Raw genomic sequence first — 22,634 nt, forward strand, 5'->3', positions numbered from 1 at the left:
TTCACTTCTGGCTCTGAATTTAATCCATAAAATTGGCAAATACACCAAAGATGAAACATCGCTATGTATGAAGGAAGAGTTTCTTTTTGCTTGTGTTACGTAGGGCAAGGTAGGTCTTTGTTACAACTCACATTTTAATGTTCCCTGGCTTCATGGGTAGTGAACTTGCTCTCTCAATTTCTCGTAGTGTCCCTTTTTCTTCCCACTCGCTAAACACTGTATTATATAACATAACCTCAAGATTTATTAATAAATTGAAATACTTTCATGTAACATTTTTCCCCACCAGAAAGTTTAAGGGATACAAGGCAGCAGGTATACAAGCACTTTTCAAAATCAGCTGTTTGAAGAACTGTACCCTAAACAACCTAGATGTAAGATTTATATCTATAAAACAGCCTTTTAAACAAATCTGTGTTTTCATTGCATAAGAAATAAAATTACCATCCCTCTTTACAATGACTTCTGAGTCTATTAACGAGTCATAAACAGAGCTAGAACTAGAAATTTGCTTCTACAACTCCAAAACCTTGAGCTAAATGAAGATGTTTCTTAGCTGACATCTACAGAAAAGACTCAGCTACGAGAAGCTGCAGAAAGAAGTTAATTCTAAGCTTCAGTTACCCAGTAAGGCACAATATAAAACTGTTATCCCTCAACTCCAATTTTCTTTCTTTCTTTTTTTTTTTTTTTTTTTAAACAACGGGAGCCAGAGAACTTGTAAAGCTATTAATAAACATAGATCTCTTTATGTAGATCCTTTTATCGTCTCAGTGGGACATCCAACAGAGGGCAACATCTCACATTTATACGCAGAGAGCATAACACACCAATACACATCCTAATGAGCAACCCATACTACTTTCTCTTTCCCAGAAATAAAAGTCTGCAGTGAAAATGTGGCAGAAAGCCAGGCTTCCAGTCTTCAGAAACAAGCTCTTTTCATACACGTATAGCTGGATAAGAACTTGCCCTAGTTTTTCTTGAATCTGGGAATTTTAAATACATTCAATATGTACATACTGTAAAATGGTTTCTGTTCTGACTTTGAACTAGAGAAATGTATGTGCGTCCCTGCTGCATTTGTATTTATTTTGACTGCAGATCAAACTCTGCAATAGATCTAACTAGAATGATTCATTGATTCACATACCAGTTGTGCCCAGTTTGCCTTTAGGAGTTCTAAAATAAGTTAATCTGAACCTGAAGGGTGCTTATCTACTCAGTATCAAAGTCTACAAAAGAGATTTGAAACTTCCTGAACAAATGCACTGAGCGTACAAAGGCTGCTGGTATCCCAGGAATAATGCAACATGCAGGATGTTGATGGGATGCTGAGAGGCCTTCCATGTTCCCTGCAGCAGCATTTTGCTTGATTTCATTCTGCATCTATTTTATTTCTAATTCTTTACAACACTAAGAGCCATGTGAAGATTCACAACTGAGACAGTGCATCAAATGACAGCTGGGTTCTGTTCTTAAATTATTTAAGAAGCTTTTACTCCACAGCTGCAAGCTGCAACCACTCAGCTGTCCTCTAGTAACTCATTGATGTGCCCAGTGGAAGTCAGCTACAGTCTCAAGTAAAAGAAATTTATCTGAGCCTTTCGGGTCCCTTACACTAGAAAAAACCTAAGAAGCCTAGGTTCTGCTGGAATAAACATCTGCTACTTGTTGGGTCTTACAAGTACCGCACATTGTTTACTGACATTTTTATTTTTTAAAAAAGTTTCCTCTAAGTGAAATTACAGTTTCTATTCTACATAGAGTCTGAAAAATTAAGCAACCAGTCTGAATTTTATTTTGTTTCTCTAAAGACTGTCTTTGTAATGGAACACAATAAAATTATTTTGGCAAGCTTTTCCTTTATTTCCTTTTCTTTTGTGTGACTTCTTAAATCAGGAGGCATTATGCAGCAGCAGAAAAAATATAGCACCATAATTTACACAACTTAGCTACTCCCCAACATGGCATAAGCTATGAAAAGTTACAGAATAGGAAACAAAAAAACCTTATAAAATTGTGCAGCATCTCTTCATTTTATTCAGTGGCCAAAAGGATAAAAAAATACAGTTGGGAATGTTTTCTGCATTATGTTCTTTAATAATATATACATTTAGTATCTGTCTTCATACATATTTTGTTGACAATTCCAACATCCTCATTATAAAACTGTATTTTCATTTTCCATCTAAAATTTTTCCATTTTTTATCCCTCCTGACACATTTTCTCCAGGTACCTTTTCTAGTTTCTCACATCAAACAGCATCCTGGCTGGTTTCTTTTCCATTCCTTTTGTCCACAAGATATTTGACCAAAAAAACCCACTTCAAAGTAAACTCTGAAGTACTGCATCCTCCTGAAACCATCAGTTGAAATTTAGTATGTCTAGAGCATGGTAGCTAACTCTCTCAGGTCACACCAACATAGTTAATGTACATCGTGACTTCAGACCACAGGTCTCCTGTTATGGGATGTTGGATGTGCGAGACTTTCCTGCCTGCAGACAACAGTGTGACTCTTTACCAGCTTTTGCTCGAAAGGCAGGCTGTGAGTTGATATGGCCCTGATATTGCTGTCCAGCTGTGTTTGTCACAGCATACAAAAACCTGAAGCACACTTAAGCCTGAGTCACCTGGTGGATGCTTTAGAAAGAAAAGCCTGGGGAAGAGAAGGTTCCGGGGAGACCTTATTACAGCCTTTCAGTGCTTAAAAGGGGTCTACAGGAAAGATGAGGACAGACTTTTTATCAGGGTCTGTTATGATAGAACAAGGAGTAATGGTTTTTAACTAAAGCAGGGGAGATTCAGGCTAAATACAAGGAAAAGTTTTTTTACAATGAGGGTGGTAAAATGCTGGAACTGCCCTGAGAGGTGGTAGATGTCCCATCCCTGGAGACATTCCAGGCCGGGCTGGACGGGGCTCTGACAAACCTGATCTAGTTGAAGATGTGCCTGCTCATTGCAGGGGGGTTGGACTAGACGGCCTTTGAAGGTCCCTTCCAACACAAACTACTCTGTGATTCTATGGTTCTGTGCATAATAATCAGACATAACAATTTGGTAGTAAAGCAGTAAGAAGCCTGCTGCATCTCCCTCCTCCCAAAGAATTAGTCTGTAACTCCTTCTATGGTACTGAAATTGAGCCAGTTTTTCTGCGGCAACACTTACAGCATGAAAAATACCATATCTGCACATCAGGTGAGTGATAGCTTACAAAGGCAGGGACAGTTAATATCAGACTGTTACCTGACAGCAAGAAAGTCCAGAGGACAGCTTGACAAGGAGAGGGCTCCCCAGATGAGACATGGACATCTTTGTGTTCATCTGATGTGATCCACTGAAGTAAATGAATGCTCCTGTAAACAAAAATCAAAGAAAAATGAGAAATATATCATGCTCCAATGGCAAACAGCTACCTTAGAGAGTTAACTATGTGCTCTGTGAGGCACATAAAACTTATTCATAAATGTAAACAAATGAAACAACTTTGCTGTCAGTTCAGCCTCTGTGGATAATGAGGAGGGTGTTTTGACAGGCTGTGACAACCAGCATCTATGTAGGCAAAGACAAAATATAATTGCTAAATATTCCTCCCTCTTTCCTCCACAGTAAAATTAACACAACTGAGTCCAAAGACAAGGAAAGTGAGGAAAGGAAAAAGAGGTATCTGCGCAGCCACTGCTAAAAAGACCTTTTCTTGCTGCCTACAAGAACTTCAACCTGAGTGAGTAAATACAGAGCACCACAAAATATATTCAGATGCTGCTTCTGTGAGTGCTTTACTATGCAGGCCTATTAGAAGTATTTTTTTATCTGCCTTCTTTAGGCAAAAACCTTAAGACCTTCATCCTCCAAACACTATAACTACTTCCCATCACCTTCGCAGAGTGCCCTTCTGCTCCCTGCACAGGCAGAGGAGAGTGTATTGCAGGAGCTGCAACACAGAGCACCCTGGAGATCAAACAGCATAGACCTCAGCTGGGATCCCTAAAAGACACATTTTAATTGGCTTAAATAATGTTTCAAACAGAATTTAGAACAAAAATAAATTTCCTTTAGGGTACAGTATTCAACCTCAGTGCAGCCCAGCCAGTTTTAAGCGTGCTAACAATATTGCAGACCATGGGAGCCAATGGAATAAGCTATATTTTCTCATGGGGTCCACAGACTTCACATTGTTGCCTGTGCTAGTGGGGATGAAAGCTTAATTAAAGATCTAATCTGAACTCTGGCAAACGAACTGCCTTTGGATTTGAACTGCAGCAGATGTGCTTCAGACAAAGGTAGGGAAGGATAAACATCTTCAAGGGGCCCTAAAGCAGCATATTTTGAATGCCGTCAGTGCTGCCTTCACTGAATACTGAGACTTTTTCATGAAAGTCTATGCAAAACAACACTAAAGGCTCAGTCTTGTTTGCGCGTTGATATTACACATATTGCCTTACATCTTGGAAAATCAGCTATTGTGCTGCCACAGTCATACTCCTTAGCCATTTATTTCCCATGGATACATAATGAAGCAGAGGGTTAGGTCCAGCCCCACATGAATAATCCCATCACTTTAGCCAGGCTGGCACAAAGAGGTGACCGTTACAGCTCCTTGTGCAAACGGACGTGCTGCGCTCCACAGCGCGAAGGCAGCTCCTCTCTTTGGAATGCAAGAGTACTTCAAAGGATCCTCTTTTAATTTGCAGATGAGGCGCTACAGTAGCCTTGTTCACATCTTCATTAATCAAAATTTGCTGCTGCCCTCTCCAGGTGAGAAGACAGACGAACACTGCGCAGTATCATAAGCAACTGTTGCAACCTAAAGGACCTTGATTTAATGTTGGCAAAAACTTGCTGAAATTCTGGGAGTCTAATTTTAAAGCAGTGATGTGGTTGAAGCAGCCACAATGCTAAATGGGTAAAAAAACACATCAGAAACACCTTTGCACTAACTTATATGGGGAATGCAGTATTACTGGGCTTGAGAGATGCTACATGGGAACCTCAAGGTCCACTTGATGGAGAGGCTTCAACCTGCAGCAACATATAAAAACGTGAACCTAACTTGTATTGATTCAGGTATCAAAGCAGCTGAAGTGCAGCAGCACATAGTTCCATATGGGATAATTTAACATGCTGCTTAGGATGCAGAGCAGATGTTTCTACCAGCAGCCTTCATTATGGCCATATTATACCTCAGATCTCAGCAGCACCTAGAATAACCTACGTGGGAAAGACACAGTCATAGCATTACCCTTCTCTGGAGCTGTGAGCGTTCAGAAGCTGTGACACTGTAATGTTTGCAAAAAACGCAGTAATGCAGATCCAGTGCCACTCTAGAGAGACAACAAAATGAAATATCAAATAACTGCTGAAAAAGTGAATGGTAACTTTGTTGCACATCACTTGGGGACCAGTGGAAAAAAGGATATTTGACTGTGCAGTTAGAGTTACTATATAGCATGCGCACACATACTCGTGCCCCACTAGGTTTTGCTCAGGTAAATTTTAATCATAGAATTTCTCTATTTTTGAATTCTCAAGGTGGAATACTTAATTTTTCACATTCCTTTAACATGTGGAGGTCTGCCTGTAAGATAATATACATCATTTAAAAAATTTAACTTTAAGGGATATTAGACAGTAACCCAGATTTTAAAGTAGTCTAATTTCCACTGGGAATAGTGTAACAGATACGTTCTAATAAAATTAAAGTGACAGAATATTTGTCAATATTATTTTACAGTGACAAACACACTAGGCAGTTTTAGTTTTATACAGTATTCTGTAGTAACATTTTCACTTTGGAAAAATACTTTAAAACACCCTACCACTGGAAATCAATGAATGCACTGTATAGCAACTATGGGCTGAAGGAAGAACTACTCCTCAAAGGATATTACACTCACTCTATTTTTCCTATACTAAACTGATTGATTTATCTGTACTCTGCAAAAAGGTACAGTATTTTTTTGTCCAAATAATATTTTCAAGAATGGCCCTTGTGTGAATATTGAGTACAAAAATGCTTATGATATAAGCTAACAAAGTTATCTATGCCAGTTCAAAGGTCAGTATCTCAAAGAAATAATAGTTGCACCAAGTCTCGTACCTCAGAGGCATAGTAACCAAATGAAGCCTAAGAAAGAGCATCCCTGGAAGGCTGGCTTTCTGTAACACTTTAACTATGTTGTATACATACTATGTAGCATCCCTTTCAAATCAGTTTTTATGGTCAGTCTGTCACCATTTACAAGTACAACTACTCACCACAGAAGGAAAATAAACAAATAATAAATAAATAAATAAATAAATAAATAAATACATAAATGGAAATCTCACCACGTCCAGTATCAGTTGTACGACCTCTGCCAGGGAGCCTCCTGTCAGGAGGAGGCTGCTCTTTCATTACGTTCCAGTTGGCATCACCTATGCTTAGTGGCTTCCATCCACAGAGGTCAGTCTCAAAATCACATATAGTGTAATTAGCTGTTGGAATAAGAACAACAATAAGAGATCATTAAGCTGAACTAAACGCAACACTTTAATGCCAGACCTATGGCTATTTTGTATTTGAATGTTCTTCAAGAACAAGTCTTCAAGAAGCACTGGTATGTTTCACTGAAATCCAGATTATTCAGACAGACAAAAAGTTCCAGAATACCAGTAACAGATCAGGCTGGCCCTTCTCAATGAAACTCGGAAGAGCAAAGTAAACCATCTGTGAGAGAATACACTATATTGTATTAAAGATGAGGCCTGTATATAGGCTGCTGGTAGATTACGGAAGTAATTTTTTTTAAAGATTAATTTAATTAGAAATTTAATTATGACTATGTGGGAAAAAATCAAATGTATTTAGTGCTTTAAATATGCTCCAAGTAAAGATAAATGAAGCTTCCACTTTATTTTTGAAATTGAGATTTAAATTTATGAATCATTTAGGTCTCCTAGAAATTTTTATTATAAAGTAAAATACCGTTTTCTCAGTTGGTATGAATTAGACCAACCTAAACTGTATAAAAATCTCTCACAGTGTTTCATTTCTTCAGAGAAATCAATTATTTTGACAAGAAAATAGTATAATCTGAGAGTTTTCTTTCCTAGTCCAGAACAGCTTCTCAAAGTGCCACACGTAACTCTTTGAGTCACTTATTGCAATTGTAAAAATTGCTTTTGAACTACACTTGGCACTTTCCAGACTTCACGGCATACTCATCCTACCATATCAGCCTCAGGCATGATTATAAAATTAAATGCATCTTTATTGAAGCACCATGGTAGTAAAGCTCCATAGTGAAGGTCTTCACTAGTGAAGCCATTATTTAAGCACTTAAATCCTAAGGTACAAAATAAATCACAAATATCAGTATATTTTATCTGGATTTACTATATACATTAAAATTCAATGGAGCATGCTTTTCTGTTTAGTGCAATATTTTAGTTAAACGTGAAACTTGTTTAACTTCTTTAAAGAATTCTCATGCTTTTGACAAGGTATCTTGCTAATTAGACTTCAATTCCTAATACATTAAGGTAGAATATGCAAATTGATATCCAAGACTAAGATGTTTCACTGTATGATAATTAATGCTATGCCCAGGCATTGTGCTTTCCTTAGCTAAGCAGTCTTGAGAGAACCAATGTGACACCAAAAAGCAAACATTCTTTGCTTAAACATCTCTTTCCTCTGTCCTCCCTAAACTCTGCAAAAGGTTTTCTTGTAAGAAGCTGACTGCAGTGACTGCATAGTAATATCCAAAAAGACATCAATAAATGACTACATAGAGACTAAGAACTAACTGTATTGTAAACTAAGCAATCAAAAACCTGTTCCTGGAAGGAAAATGGCTGGTGAAAATTGAAATAATGGTTTAGATATGAAAGAGAAATCAAGGTGATACTAATGACTAATATTTTACAGCTCAATAAGGTACCTAGCTTAGGAATTTTTTTTTTAATTTTTATTTTTATTTAAACAAAGCTACTTAGAACCACAATAAGAACTGGTATCACAATATAAAGAACAATATCTTTCATGTACTGATGACACCAGATTTGTTGTCATCTAATGTGGCTCAATACCAGGCTCAGGTTTTTTCACTGGCTCAAAGTGAAAAGCTGACTATTGAGGCTACATTTGCAAACCATACACTAAAAGAACTGGCGAAGCAGCAGGCTATGGTCAGACAGAGTCCATCACTGCCCTTGATGCTCAACAGGAAAGAGAGAAGTCTGGTGAAATCATAATTTCTTACATTGGTAGCCACTAGTATAATTTCTTCTAATGCTATGGAATTAGAAAGAAATGTATAAACATCATCCTTTAGGTTGAATATACGAGCAGTAGGAAAAGAAAAAAAAAAGGCACATACAAAAAGACATAATTCCAAATAAAATTATTTTGCACAGTCATTTTTTTTCAAATTTTATTAAAGTCTGAACACAATTATAAAGGTAGAAAAAACATTCATGGTGTTTGGGTTTTTCTGGTTTTGGGTGGCTTTGGTGGTTTGTTTTGGTTTTGTTTTGGTGTGGCTTTTGTTGGGTTTTTTGGGTGGTTGGTGGGTTGGGTTTTCTTTGGGGGGAAGTGGGGGAAGAATAAAAAAGTGCTGCTCCAGTTCACTAAATGTGATAATGTTGAACACATTTTAGATGCTGCTATTTTTTTTTTAATATCGCAACTATGCTTTTAAAATTATAAGCCCTATAAAAACATCCAATCATGCAGAGACAATGGCCCTGAGCCACTTACCAAGCCCAAGTGTTCTACTATATGTAGTTTATGGAAGTGATACTTTATTTTTAAAAGCATAAATACGTTAGGGAGCAAATAGGCTATAAATGTGAGTGAAACCCAGTTGTGGAGTTCAGAGTTTCACTTAAATTTCATCCATAATTAATTTTGAAAACTTAAGGGGTTCTTGTAAATGTTTAATCAAGCTTGAAAAAAAATCTTTGCTTTGGCTAAAACTCAAATGAGACAGTTTCTCAGTGTATTTTTTCATTGCTCAAACAAAAACATACTCTGAGAAATACTCCTTTCCCCCTAAACAGTGCATGACTTTTGTTATTCACAGCCGTTTTTTACATTTTTATTTGAAACTTCAGGTGATTTTAGGGAATGTTTTACTATCCATAGTTGGCAAATAATCGCCTGTACAACCTATATTTTCTGAGTCATACTGCAGTTAAGTTAAACAGAGGTAAAGCGTATTTCTGGTATCTTATGTCCTTTCCTCCTGTACCTCTTACCATCAGAGCTTATGATTTTGATTTCACTGGGAAGATTTCACTGGATTGAGACTGCAGAAAGATTTTTCTACTGCAAAGGCAGTTAATTCTCATTTTTGGACGTTTATCTATTTATTAAAAAAAAGGAAGCAGGAAACAAAGCACATATTCCAAATTCCAAGAACATTGGCAGGTTAAATGGAAATGTTTTTCTTTGACTAGCTTACTCCATCTATCCCAGCTCCTGTTGATCCTCCTGGGGGAAAAACAAAGCAGTCCTGTCAGCTAGGCTGGGTTACCAGCCAATTAACATTGCTTCAACTTTGCTAACCTGCAACTAGATCAAGCTTTTCAATCCTACTCTGGCAGCTCAATCAAAGGAACAGAACTGGGGACACACAGCTTGTCTATCAGGTTGTTTTTTCCCTGACAAATAGTATTGAATGAGGAGAGCTCCAACCCTCACTTAGCGTAGCAGCACTCAAGCTTCTATGGAATTTATGGTATAAACTATCTGTATGATCAATGACCAAAGCATATCTGTGTGATTACTTTGTCATTAATATATTGTCATTTCTGGCTAACATTTATTGTCATTTTGGGAAAGGGAAGGGCTACGCACATATCTTCTTACTGACTATCCATGTATATGCCCTATCAGTTTATGATTAGTTTTATTTACCAAGAATTTATTAAAGGATTCAAACAGAAAGATCACAGATGGCTATAGGTCATCTAGCCTGAACTTCCACATGTCACAAGTCGTTAGACAGATCTCTCATAACACCCTAGTCCCTCAGGTGAGTTGTCCTCATCTCTTTCTGAAACTACAGTTACCTTGCTTAGAGTCCAGAGACTGGTGTTGTTCAGAGAAACTCATGTCAACACTGGGTCTGCAGAGGACATGCTTACTTTGGGTCAACTGTTCTGGTGAAACACAAGGGCAATGCTACACAGTGGTCATGAGCAGGGAAGAAGTCTGAAAATAATATAGATGTAGCTTCTTTTTCTCAACCTGTACATACAAGATTGATGGACAGATACTCACAATTCCAGACAATTAATGTGTCACAGGAAATACATAAATATGTAGTAAAACAAGTGTTTCAGACTGAAAAATACTCCGTCTACTTTAAAGCTGAATAGTAATGAAAATATTTACATGTGTTCAACTGCTATAGAAGTTTTCAAGAATTTGCAATTGTAAATTGCTATACTGTAAATTAAATGCAGTAAAAGGTACAAAGATTTAAAATTACACACATTTTCTTCATTCTATATTTTTTCTATTAATAAATTATACACATGCTATGAAAGGCTGAGAATATTTAAGCTAATAATAGGGATGCTAAATTAAAAACAGAAGAGTTAAAGACGGGTGTTTTAAGGAAGCTTTTAATTAGGCTAAATGGAAGGTGATATTCTTTCAGAAACAGCTGTAAGATGATCCACTTCACAATCATTTTGAATTTACATCAATGCTGATAAGTAGGCAGTTTCCAGAAACACCGTTGTGTCAAAGTGTAGTATCACTTGAAAATAGGAAGCACTTCCTAGACTTCTTGCCAGGTTGCTAGGATTCCTAGCTGCTTATTAATTTGTGAAGTTTATTATATGTATTGTCTATGTTATGTATAAATAATGTATAATAAGAGTAAACATAGTGCTTGAAATATTTTGCATGGCATGTAGTGCAAAACTTCCTTTACATTAAGTAGGCAATAAAGAAAAGTCATCAGCATGAAAGAGGGGTTTTTATTCCTTCAAATGGTCTAAATAACGTATCCCGCTTTCTCTGTTTTGAATGTGTTAACTAGTTTTTGATCATTTATTATTAGTCACTGTGAAACAAGAAATTTAAAAGTGATCTCAAATAAGTGGTGTCAAGACATAATGAAAATTTAGAATTTCATACTAAAACCACTAATTTTATAATTTCTCACTTCATTAGATTCATTGATTTCAATAAAACTACTCAAATAAAGGTGGTTACCCATGTACATAAGCGTTTCCTAGAAAAATTCCTGAGTTTTTGAGACAGATCCAAGTATCATCTACTTAAATACATATTTACATACAAATGGGCAGAGATCAAAAAGAAAGTTTAAGAAACATTGAAAACATGTATGTATTTATTCTTGTAATCAATTGTGTTATTATAAGAACATTCATGCCATGATAACATCGGCAAGGAGAAATATTTTTCCTTCCCCATTAAAATGAAGCAAAGAAAAACCTCAAAGAAGAGGGAAATCTTTCACATTATTAAGTATCAGCTGTCTGTCTTTGTTTTCATTCAGCCTGGAGATCTGCCAGCTCTTTCAGTGCATGACAGTACTTCATCAAAGGAGACTACTGAGAATGTGTCCAAGGATAGATGCTAAAATATCTAAAAGAATAGAGGCTAAAATATGCACTATTATAGAGACAGGAATTTTTTACTGAAAATTAATGTGAATGACTGTAGTACACTCTGAATAGCATGGAGGACAATTTCAGTATCATGTGGAAAATGTACATAATGGGAGGAAAAGAACAAAGAACAGAAATAAAGGATGATTTTTCCTTTATGTCTCTTCTCTTCAGGACTGCAGAAAGTGTCAGAAAGATGAATTTTCCAAGCCAACCAAACTGTTGAAGAGCTAAATTCTACCTTTAGGGTCCTCTTTCCTAAAAAAGGAGTGTATGAAGTATCCAAGACAATATTAGCCATTAAAATGGACCCACTTTGGAAAGAGTTCTTGTTATTTTAAAGATGGCTATTTTTTTTTTCTTTTCTTTCTTTTCAGCCAGTCAGAGCAACACACTGCTGTGAACTACTTACATTTTAGACAGCACTTTTTTCACACTTTTTTGAGAGGATGAGTATAGTTTTGTCCACTGCTCCAGCAAAAGTGTACATCTTTAACCTGCAAATGCCTCAACAGAGTGAAGCACAAAATCCCTATGTCTCAGGTCCAATGGAATGTGGTACTTTCTTTAAATTAAAATACACTAAGGGTTAGTGAAGAATCAGTGCTACGTAGTAAACCAAAGGTAACTGCAGAGGCAGTAGGACAGTGGAGTGCTAGGCAGTGCTAGGGTTCTGCACTGGCTGGACCTCCTGTCAGCGTTTGCCCGAGCACCCTAATTCTGAAGGTGTCACAATGTTGAGATCCCCAGACCATTCTGACTTTTCTTTCTTCTGTCCACTCTCCAGTTTTTCTGACCCATCCACATGAGCACGATGGAAGCAATGTTCTCTAGATTGAGTCCCACTGTGATCTTTCTTTAACCCTAAAATACTGACTATATCTAGGCTATTTGTTCATCTTTCAGTTACACAATGCCAATATTCAGTGCCTGACACACAGGGTTAAACATATGCAAATATCATGTCACCTAATGCATTTTCTGTTAATACCTTACAGTCTAAATTAGAAAAGTGTTCAAACAATGAATCTCAAGGCAGATCTTAATTCTTCTTGAATTGGGGAAGTAGAGGTTATAAACATTGTATGTAGGGAAGACATTTAAGCAGAAATATGCAAATGTTACACTTCTGCAGACATTTAAAAAGTTACTATGTGGATCCAAAACATATTGCTGAGGCCCGACAGAGAAATAGAAAATAATGGGAAAAAGAAAAACACATGACAGAAAATCCTATTACCTAACCTGTACATCACTAAATATTCTGGGGAAAATAAGCTATATAAACAATGACTAAGTTTTCTAGCCATTTCTTGATAGAGCTATTTAGGTTTCGCAATACTCTTCAGCACAATGTCCTTCTAAAGCAATGTAATTCACTTACAGCAGGCTGCAGGACCCTCGTCGCTGCCATCAAAACAATCTGGGTGAAAGTCACAGGCTGATCCAGGCTCTGTCAACTGTCCATCAGTGCAGGTGAATTCTTCTAAGGAGCAGAAACCTCGTGGCTCTGACGGTGTCATGTCCAAGAGCTGGATGCTATTCAGACAGATGAAACCTGCCCTGTTCTGGAGTGTTCCTTTAAACATAAGCTGTAGATTGTTACAGTCAAGATAATTGCATTACAGACAAAAGAGAGAAACTGTGTTTTATTTCCATAAAACAGTAATGTCCTATGTGTAAAAAGCACTGGATACTCTCCATTACAAAACCATGTCAAATTTTAAATGAGAAGCTGAAATTTTGTATAAATACCTCAGGTTGAACTTTCTGAAATTTTTCATTAAAATGGTTTGATGAATTCCAATAATGAAGTTAAGTAAAAGCCCATTTTAAAGAAAAAAATCCAAATATCATAACTATTTGGCTAAAAATTACAATGCCTCTGTGCTTTAGAACAGTGACCTGAAATGTAATATCCTAAAGACTCCATCTTCTGCTCTGAAGTAACTTCATAACATAATTTTGCAGATGCTCAAGAGAAAAAATTTTGGTTACATTCACTGGTTAATAAAATGAGCTAGGGACTGTCCCCAGACACCAAATGGCACAGCATAGCTTAACAACCGATATCTCTTTCACCACTTAAGATGGTTACATCCAGTCTGTGCAGTGGGATCAGTTCCTGCTTGCTGATAACCCTCGAACTGTTTCAGACACTGACTGGGAGATGGCCAATTTGCTTGAGTGAAAAACTTGCTAGGGACAATGCTCATGTTTTCATTATATGGGCTATCATATGTCAATCCTTGGGCATGTGCCCTGGCCCTGTGTATTATACTATTATTGGCATAGACACAGAAATTCAAGGAACATTTATCTCTCTGACAGCACTACCTTAGAGCTGACCAGATTTTACATAAGCTGATTTAAAGCAATTAAGTTTCAGAAGAACATCTCTTGTTCCTGGCCACTGTGGAGCCCAGGTCTGCTGGGTCTCAAAGTAAGGAGATTACCCCACTTGTGCTCTCCAAGTTTCTTTCACCTGAGCTAAAGCAGCAAACAGGAGGAAGCAAGCTTGGATTAATAAGAAAGATTAAGACTGCAATGAAAGAAAGTACTGAAAGACAAGAGCAGGAGTTAGAGGCAGAAATCAAATGTGGAGTAGTGCCTTTTGACAGGCTAGGACATGACCAGAGCATGAGTCTTAGAAAGTCTCAGTGCAAGAGACAGGAGGCACAATGGAAGGAAAGCTAGACAAGAGTGTCCAACAAAACAGAAGGAAACTAGAACAGATGTGATTGAGGGCATAAACAGTAGGGTCCAACACACTCCCCAAAGCCTGGGAATTTGGTTGGAGTGAAAACGTATGGCATCTTTCTAAGAAATAAGGATGATCTATATAATTATCTTCCACTAGAGATGATTTCTTCAAAATGACAAAAATCTTCTAATGCTGTCTGTTCTCTACCAGTTCAAACAGCAGAATGCTATGCTGAAAACATTACATAGTCACTTAACTGAAGATAGTGTCTTTCCTTCCCAAAGCACAAATAATCCTTGCTGATTTTGTACAAGAATGCATGGTTTTGGCTTTCTATAGATATACTGCAGCTGCCTTTTATTTATTTATTTTTAGATACTATAGATAGTCTCATTACACATCTGGTTGTTTCTTCACACTTTTCCTTGTGGGAAAAGGAGAGAAAGGCAACAACAGGTACTTATAACCTTCTATCTTGCTGAAATGCATTCATTCTAATATATGTCAAAACATCAATTCCTGAAGCAGGCTTAGTCTTCATCCTCTCGAAGCGATTACATTTTCAGCTGATTGTTGAGGCAGTAAGATATGATGGTTATTTACAGAATAATGAAAAATAAATGTAAATGTAAAATTACTTAAAATAGAGACTTGTAAATTCATTTAAGAATTAAGTAGCTGCATCTTTGTGTTCTTCTCCATGCCTGAAAATTCAAAGCGAAGATATTCTCTCACAATTACTTTTTTACATCTTTTCACTAAAATCCCACAAACGTCATTCACATTATCTCACTTAATAGCATTTATATTAGGTTTGTAACACCTAAGATAGACTTAGGTGACTAACTAATACATGGTGAGATTTTTATTCATTTTCTTGCATGTTATTAAAGACCAGCAGCTTCAACACATGATGTTTGTGTAGATGTTTTGTTGAGCTATAACTAGACTTTTATTCACACTGAAGCAATGAAGAACAGCAAGACCTTCAGAAACATATCATTTTAACAAATTTTAAAGTTTCCTAGAAGCTTTATAAACAATAAGGTAAAGCATCTTCAAAAATTGAGCATGTGTGTTTTTCATTCATACCTTTAGTTTTTCTAGTCCTGTTGGTAGCTGTATATCTACTTGGACCCATTCCTTCTTAGTCATGATGTTGGTTTCCCACAAGACACGTTCCTCCTGTAAAAAGTAGAATAGGATGTTATAAAGCTAATTTTTGTTTCTCTATAGATTATCAAGGCCATTTTTCATTCTCAATATTTTAATATCCTAGCTAAATGACCACTGTGTACAAAGTTTCTCTATGTGAGGAGATAGAGATTCACATATTCATTTGCAATCTTTGCACTGAAATCTATGGGAGAGAGGGGAAACAAGACATGTTTACTGTGATTAAACAGGTTAATAATACAATTATTAGAGGTCAGCTTGGTAGAATTGAAGTGAATTAATATGTAAATTAAGCCATGTTATTTCTGAATTTAACAATATGTTTCCATGGTGGTCTCTACATTAGTTTCTTTTTAATAAATAACTGCTTATATTATGTTGTATTATAATTAGATTTCATTTTCTTAGAACTGAATTTGGGGTCTGTCAAAATTACCCAATAAACTGTGTTAAAACTTTTTTTTTTTAATCTGTAAAACAAGCAGGTGAAGTAGTACCCAACAAGTCCTAGTTATGTTCTGAGTTACCTCAATCTCCATTCTCACTCCACCTCCTAAGGATAACAGCAGGAGTTTAAAATATGGTAAGGCTCCCTTTATGCAAGCACTCCAAGCCCTTTTGGTTCAACAATATGACAAAAGCAACTAATGTTCATTCTGTTTCTGGTCATGATCCTAACCGGAACATGCTCAGGCCAGTATAAAGAAAAGAAACGTAGAAATGTGAACTTCATATCCTAAATAAAATCTTTTCAAGAATCAGCTCCAAAATAGGGCAAAACCAGGAAGACAGAAAAAAAATGCAGGAAAAGTTAATATAGGCTATACATACAAATAGACTTACCATTACAAGAACCAATAGTGAGATTCCTTTTAGGATACTGTGCAAAGTACTAGTCATACCTTTTCCACAAAGGATATTACAGAATTAGAGGTAGTTCAGAAAAAGATGTGTATCAGGATAAGAGAAATGGAAAGTCTTTTCTATGGGGAGAAATCAAAAGGATGAAAACAGTTTACCTTACAGGAGATGAATAAAAGGGAATGTGATAGGCATGTGAAATATTACCAATACTATAAAAAAAAGACAGTTATCTTTTTTCCTGTCTCGCAGGAGGAAGATGTTGTCTACCGCTTGATAGACTGGAAGTTGTGAGCCAGCAGAATAACACTGATATGATTTGTGACAAGTAGCCAATTACTTCAGCTCTTTTCCTATCAAGGCTTCAACTGTTATAACACATTAACAAAGCTGGAAGACTAAATCTCTGTTGAACATATATTCAAAGATCAGTTTTGGAAAACTGCAAGATACAGCCAAGCCCTAATTCCAAACGCTAAGTAACAAAAAAGATCAAATTTGGATAAACCACATGATGCACTTGATTTGAGAAATAAGAGCCAGCTGTGAGTTTCCACATCAGTACAGGATATAAGTATTTGTGATATTCAGCAAAAGTCTTTCAATGTTGAGGACACTTCATTTTGCATAAACTGGCTTCATTTTTCTAAATAATTCACCTTCCAAAGAAAATCTATTAATTATTAGCCACAATAGCCACATATAAGACAAAGAAAAGGATAATCTACTAAGAACCATACTGCATGGCAGGTTAAAATAATAGCCTGTGGTTAAGTGTCTGCTTTTAGAAATATTTTAATTTATGTATTCCCCCACACATGTACATATGAACGCTCCAAATACAACTGTATACCTTTTTGGAACACTCTATATTTGCTGTTTATATGATTGAATGTATTTGGATACTATAATTTTGTTCATATTTAATTAACAGCTTAGGTAGCCATCCCCATGACCATCTTTCTCACAGATTTATTTTAATAAAAGAAGCTTGTGGCAGTAAACTTGAGTTTTCTGTGCATGTGCCGCTATCCAGATTTTCTAGTGTTGTTTTTACACTGAAAGCTGTAAATCAACACAGATGCAACAAATTTTTAAACTGGCTATTGTTCCTTGCAACAGCCATTACCCTCTGATTTTATACAGTCTAATAAGTCAATAATATGTTTTCCCTTCCTCACAATGTTATCTCTATAGTATTCACCCTGTTTGTCAGATTCTTCCACCTCTTTGGTACAAATGTGTTAACCCTCTCGCACATTCATTGCATCTCTGGCCTTCTTTTAAAATGCTGAATGTATTGCTTTTCTGGTACTTTCCCTCTAGATTTATTTTGGTGATGCAGGAGAGTGGTTGCTCAAAATACCTTCACTCTGTTCCCCTTATTGTGGTATATTACTACCTATAAACAATTTTTGTAAAGCTAAAATAGACAAGAATTGTTTCTTTTTCCAGCAGTGGGGGTTTTTTTTGAGATAATGCTACTCAGATTAGAAGGATGGAATAGGCAATCATGACTTATTCTTATCAACTCCATTTATAAAACTCAATCTTTTTTTTGTTTTGTTTTTGACATTACGGTTACATTCACTGCTGTGCAACTGCACTCATCATTTTGTTCCTACTTCTCTCATTTCAGAGATGATTAATGGATCACCTTTAACTTCTGCAGAGGAGTGTACATGCATGGTTTTTGCAAGTGTTGCTGAAAGCTTACAGAAATTTTGTGCATTAGGGTACAAAAATGCTTGCATATGTAGACATCAGTTGAAATAATCTTTTATAGTTTAATTTCCATCTGTTTCGTAAGCCATACAAGATATAAAGATTAAGAAGATAAAAGGATGAAGTAAGAACCTGTTACTTAATGGGAGGAATGAGCAAGTAATGAAGAGTGAAAGATTGACTGAAGACAACTCTATGTTCCTTGGTTCCAGTTCTCACAGAAAAGTTTATAATTTATCAGACCATTAATATTCTTAATATTTTCTGTTAGTAAGACTGTTAATGCCAAATGTGAATGCAAACATGGACAGGAATAATGTTACAAATATATGTAAGGTGGAAGTACTGACACTGGAAGAGAACCAGGAAGATTTAAGTAAAGGTTACATAATAGAAGGGATATTTTATCATCAACAACTAACTTGAAGAACCTGAGGAGAATGTATAGAGAACTGGGACAACAAACTATATATATCACAATTCAGGGAAAAATATAGGCTATGCAATTATAGCCAATCAGCTGAAAGTTGACAGCTCAAAAGACACCGGAACAAATTGCTAAGAATAATCTTGTAAGCAGCTAGAGAATTAGCACATGAGAAACTTACATTAGCTGGTTCTGATGAAAAGCAAGTCACATTTAGCCAGTGTATTTTTTTCATGGTAAACAAACTTGAAAAATTAGAATCTACATTACTTTATTAAGGTTTTAACATAATCACATAGGATATTCTTCAAGCAAATTGAGGAGATTTCGTGCAGATATAATCACTGTAAAATGGGTGTACAAAAAGGAGTATGACCTTATTTAAAAGAAGATGTATCAATAGTTTTTTATCAAACTAAAATAAAATTATAATAGAGCTCTGCATAGGTCTATTCCAGGACCTGACATAATTATAGGGCTGACTAACTCTTTGGGTAGTGGAATGAAAAATAAATTTTTTAAAAATGTGAATAACACTAAATTGGGGGGAATTACAAGAACTCTGAAGGACATCATTAGAATTTAAAATCACCTCAGTATACAAAAAAATTTTTCAAACCAATAACACAAAGTTCAAAGACATGAATCACAGTTAGGAAAGAAAAATCAAATTATCAAATGCAGCAGTATTGAATGAAGAGTGACTTTGCTCAGCCATCAATAAAACAGGAAAAGTTCTGAAGATCATTGTGGACTTGAAGTTAAATATAAGACAACAACAAGTTACTGTTGACAAAGAGAGTACATTTTCCCTATCCTTCTTCATACTCAAGTGAAATTTAAATTCCCTGTCTTCCAACAGATGTCATAATGTCTATATTAGAAAATATGTCCACTCATCTCTGACCTCTCTTTTAAAAGTGTGAGGAAGGCTAGGGATACTTCTGCAACTTCTGTGGTGCTTGTCCTCTAAGACCTGTACTGAGAACTGTACGTGAAATACAATCCACTCGCTGTATCGGGCTTGTCAGTACTGGGAAATAGCAGGAGTTATTCAGACATAAGAGGTTCTGACCATTAAAAACAGTAAAAGGGATGGAGGGAAACTGCATGGTACCAGACCACACAATTGAGCAGTTATTTTGAATAATAGCCTCTAGGACAGCAGATCTGTTGTCTTCTAGGGTCAGAGCCATTACTTGGGTCTCACTTCTGTTTCTCAGAAGTTTGGTTAGTTTTGAAGATTCATTTGCTTTTCATAAGCAACCTAATGATTAAGAAGGAAAATGTGTAAAAGCTACCCTCCCAACTTCATTTCAGTTTAGAAAGTTAAATATGAGTCTGTAGAATATTTGTTTTGAAATTACCAGCAGAAGCTTATGTTTCTGAAGGTTTCTCTGGCCAGTTTTGCAGTATGAGTAACTCATAGCAGCTTTAAACAAGTTTACATGCAAAACATACACTTCTGACTTAAGGAGAAATTCATCAAAACAGCTAAGAGAAGCTGTGGAAACAGAGTAGACTGAACTGATGTAAAAATGCCAAAAATGTTATTCTAATGCATATGTAAGAAACTGAGAATCAATTCATTGAATTTACGCTCTCATTTCTATGGGAGTTCAAATGCCAGTTTTCTCATGTTTTTGACTCACATGATTTGATCTGTTTTCAGATCATTGGATCCATTGATATTATGTAGGTGAACCATTGAAAATAGTATTCTTATAATAAAAAATGAGCAAGAGCAGTTTTCATGAATACTTGCAGACACAGTAGGAGAGAAATGAGATGTTTCCATTGCCTGCTCCTATACTTAGACCCCTTGATAGTGTTACACTTCAGGTTTTTTATGCATCTTATCTTTGTGAATGAAGTGGATCTCTCTTTTTAAATACTTGTAGTGTTGGGCGAAAATATTTCAAGTCCAGCATCAAGATATGAGAACCATTACCTTAATGAGACAAGCTGTACTGCTCATTTTTTCATTAAGTAGCAGTACAATAGCATCAATATTAAATTATAAAACACATCTTTCAAAAGGGAACTTTCTAACAGCAGAAAGCCTCCAGAAAGCAAGAGAGGCAAGAAACATGGAAATAGTTATAATTGCTCAACTGGCATTTGTGTTTCAGTTTGACATGGCTATTTTATCTACTAATAGAAGATTAAAGAATAGGAAAATTACTTGTCTAAAACACAGGGAAAGCAAATTATAGAATCAGATTCATTTAGGTAGGAGAAGACCTTTAAAATCACCGAGTTCAAATGTTAACCTAGCACTGTCAAGTCTACCACTAAACCACATCCCTAAGCACCACATCTACATGACTTTTAAACACCTCCAGGGATGGTGACTACAGCACTTCCTTGGGCAGCCTGTTCCAATACCTCACAACCTTTCCATGGAGAAATTTTTCCTACTATCCAGCTTAGACTTCCCCTGGTGCAACTTGAGGCCATTTCTTGTCATCCCCTCACTCACTATTTGGGAGAACAGACCAACAACCACCTTTCAGGTAGTTGTAGACAGCTGTAAGGTCTCCCTTCAGCCTCCTTTTCTCCAGGCTAAACAACCCCAGTTCCCTCAGCCAATCCTCATAAGGTTTGTGCTTCACCCCCCTCGCCAGCTTCGTCACCCTTCTCTGAACTCTCTCCAGCACCTCAATGTCTTTCTTGTAGTGAGGGGCACAACGCTGAACAAAGGATTCAAGGTCCAGCTTTACTAGCACCAAGTACAGTGGAATGATAACTCCCCTAGTCCTGCTGGCCACACTATTTCTGATACAAACCAGGATGCTGTTGCCCTTTTTGGCCACCTGGGCACACTGCTGGCTCATGTTCAGCTGGCTGTTGACCAACACTCACAGGTTCTTTTTCACCAGACAGCTTTCCAGACACTGTAGCGTTGCACAGGGTAGTTGTGATCTAAATGCAGGATGCAGCACTTGGCCTTATTAAACCTCATACAAGTGGCCTCAGCCCAACGATCCAGCCAGTCCCGATCCTTCTGTAAGGCCATCCTACCCTCCAGCAGATCAACTCTCCCACCCAATCTGGTGACATCTGCAGACTTACTGAGGGCGCACTCAATCCTCTCATCCAGATCATTGATAAAGAGATTAAACAGAACTGGCCCCAACAGTGAACCTTGGGGAACACCACTCGTGACAGACCACCAACTGAATTTGACTCCTTTCACCACAACTCTTTGGGCCAGAGCATTCAGCCAGGTTTTTTTACCCAGCAAAGAGTACACCCATCCAGGCCATGAGCTGCCAGCTTCTCCAGGAGAATGCTGTGTGAAATGGTGTCAAAGGCTTTACTGAAATCTAAGTACACAACATCCACAGCTTTTCCCTCATCTACTTGGTGGTTCACCTTGTCATAGAAAGAGATCAGATTGGTCAACCAGGACCTGCCTTTCAGAAACCCATGTTGACTGGGCCTGATCACTTGGTTTTCTTGTACAGGCCACGTGATGGCACTCAAGATGACCTGCTCCGTAATCTTCCCTGGCACCAAGATCAAACTGACAGGCCTGTAGTTCCCCAGATCCTCCTTGCAGCCCTTCTTGTAGATGGGCATCATATTTGCTAACCTCTAATCAACTAGGACCTCCCCAGTGAACCAGGACTGCTGATAAATGATGAAAAGTGGCTTGGTGAGCACCTCCACCTGCTCCCTCAGAACCCTTGGGTTGATTGTCTCTGGCCCCATAGATTTGTGTGTGTCTAAGTGGTGTAGCAGGTCACTAACCAATTCTCCCTTGGATTACTGGGGCTTCATTCTGGTCCCCATCCCTGTCTTCCAGCTTTAGGGGTTGGGTACCCAGAGATCAACTGATCTTACTATTAAAGACTGAGGCAAAGAAGGCATTTAGTAGCTCAGCCTTTCCCACATCTTCTGTCACTGTTTCCCCCACATCCAATAAAGAGTGGAGATTCTCCTTAGCCCTGCTTTTGTTGCTAACATGTTTATAGAAACATTTTTACTGTCTTTTATGGCAATAGCCAGAGTAAGTTGTAGTTGGGTTTTGGCCCTTCCAATTTTCTCCTGGCATAAACTCACAATATCTTTGTAATTCTGAGTAGCCTTCCTCCAAAGG

At 37.0% G+C, this 22,634-nt stretch overlaps 1 protein-coding gene across 1 annotated transcript in view; it reads right to left on the bottom strand.

The window, feature by feature from the left end:
- The window catches only part of MALRD1 (MAM and LDL receptor class A domain containing 1), a 257,882-nt gene that overhangs the window by 209,926 nt on the left and 25,322 nt on the right, over positions 1 to 22,634 (bottom strand). Inside the window, exons 8-11 of the mRNA XM_065627902.1 lie at positions 15,433 to 15,525; positions 13,021 to 13,228; positions 6,333 to 6,479; positions 3,249 to 3,358 (exon numbers count right to left, since the gene is read on the bottom strand). Of these exons, the coding sequence (XP_065483974.1) occupies positions 3,249 to 3,358; positions 6,333 to 6,479; positions 13,021 to 13,228; positions 15,433 to 15,525 (558 nt within the window). The remainder of the gene's footprint in view (positions 1 to 3,248; positions 3,359 to 6,332; positions 6,480 to 13,020; positions 13,229 to 15,432; positions 15,526 to 22,634) is intronic.

Source organism: Caloenas nicobarica, chromosome 2 (genome assembly GCF_036013445.1).
Source record: "Caloenas nicobarica isolate bCalNic1 chromosome 2, bCalNic1.hap1, whole genome shotgun sequence".
NCBI classification, from domain to species: domain Eukaryota; kingdom Metazoa; phylum Chordata; class Aves; order Columbiformes; family Columbidae; genus Caloenas; species Caloenas nicobarica.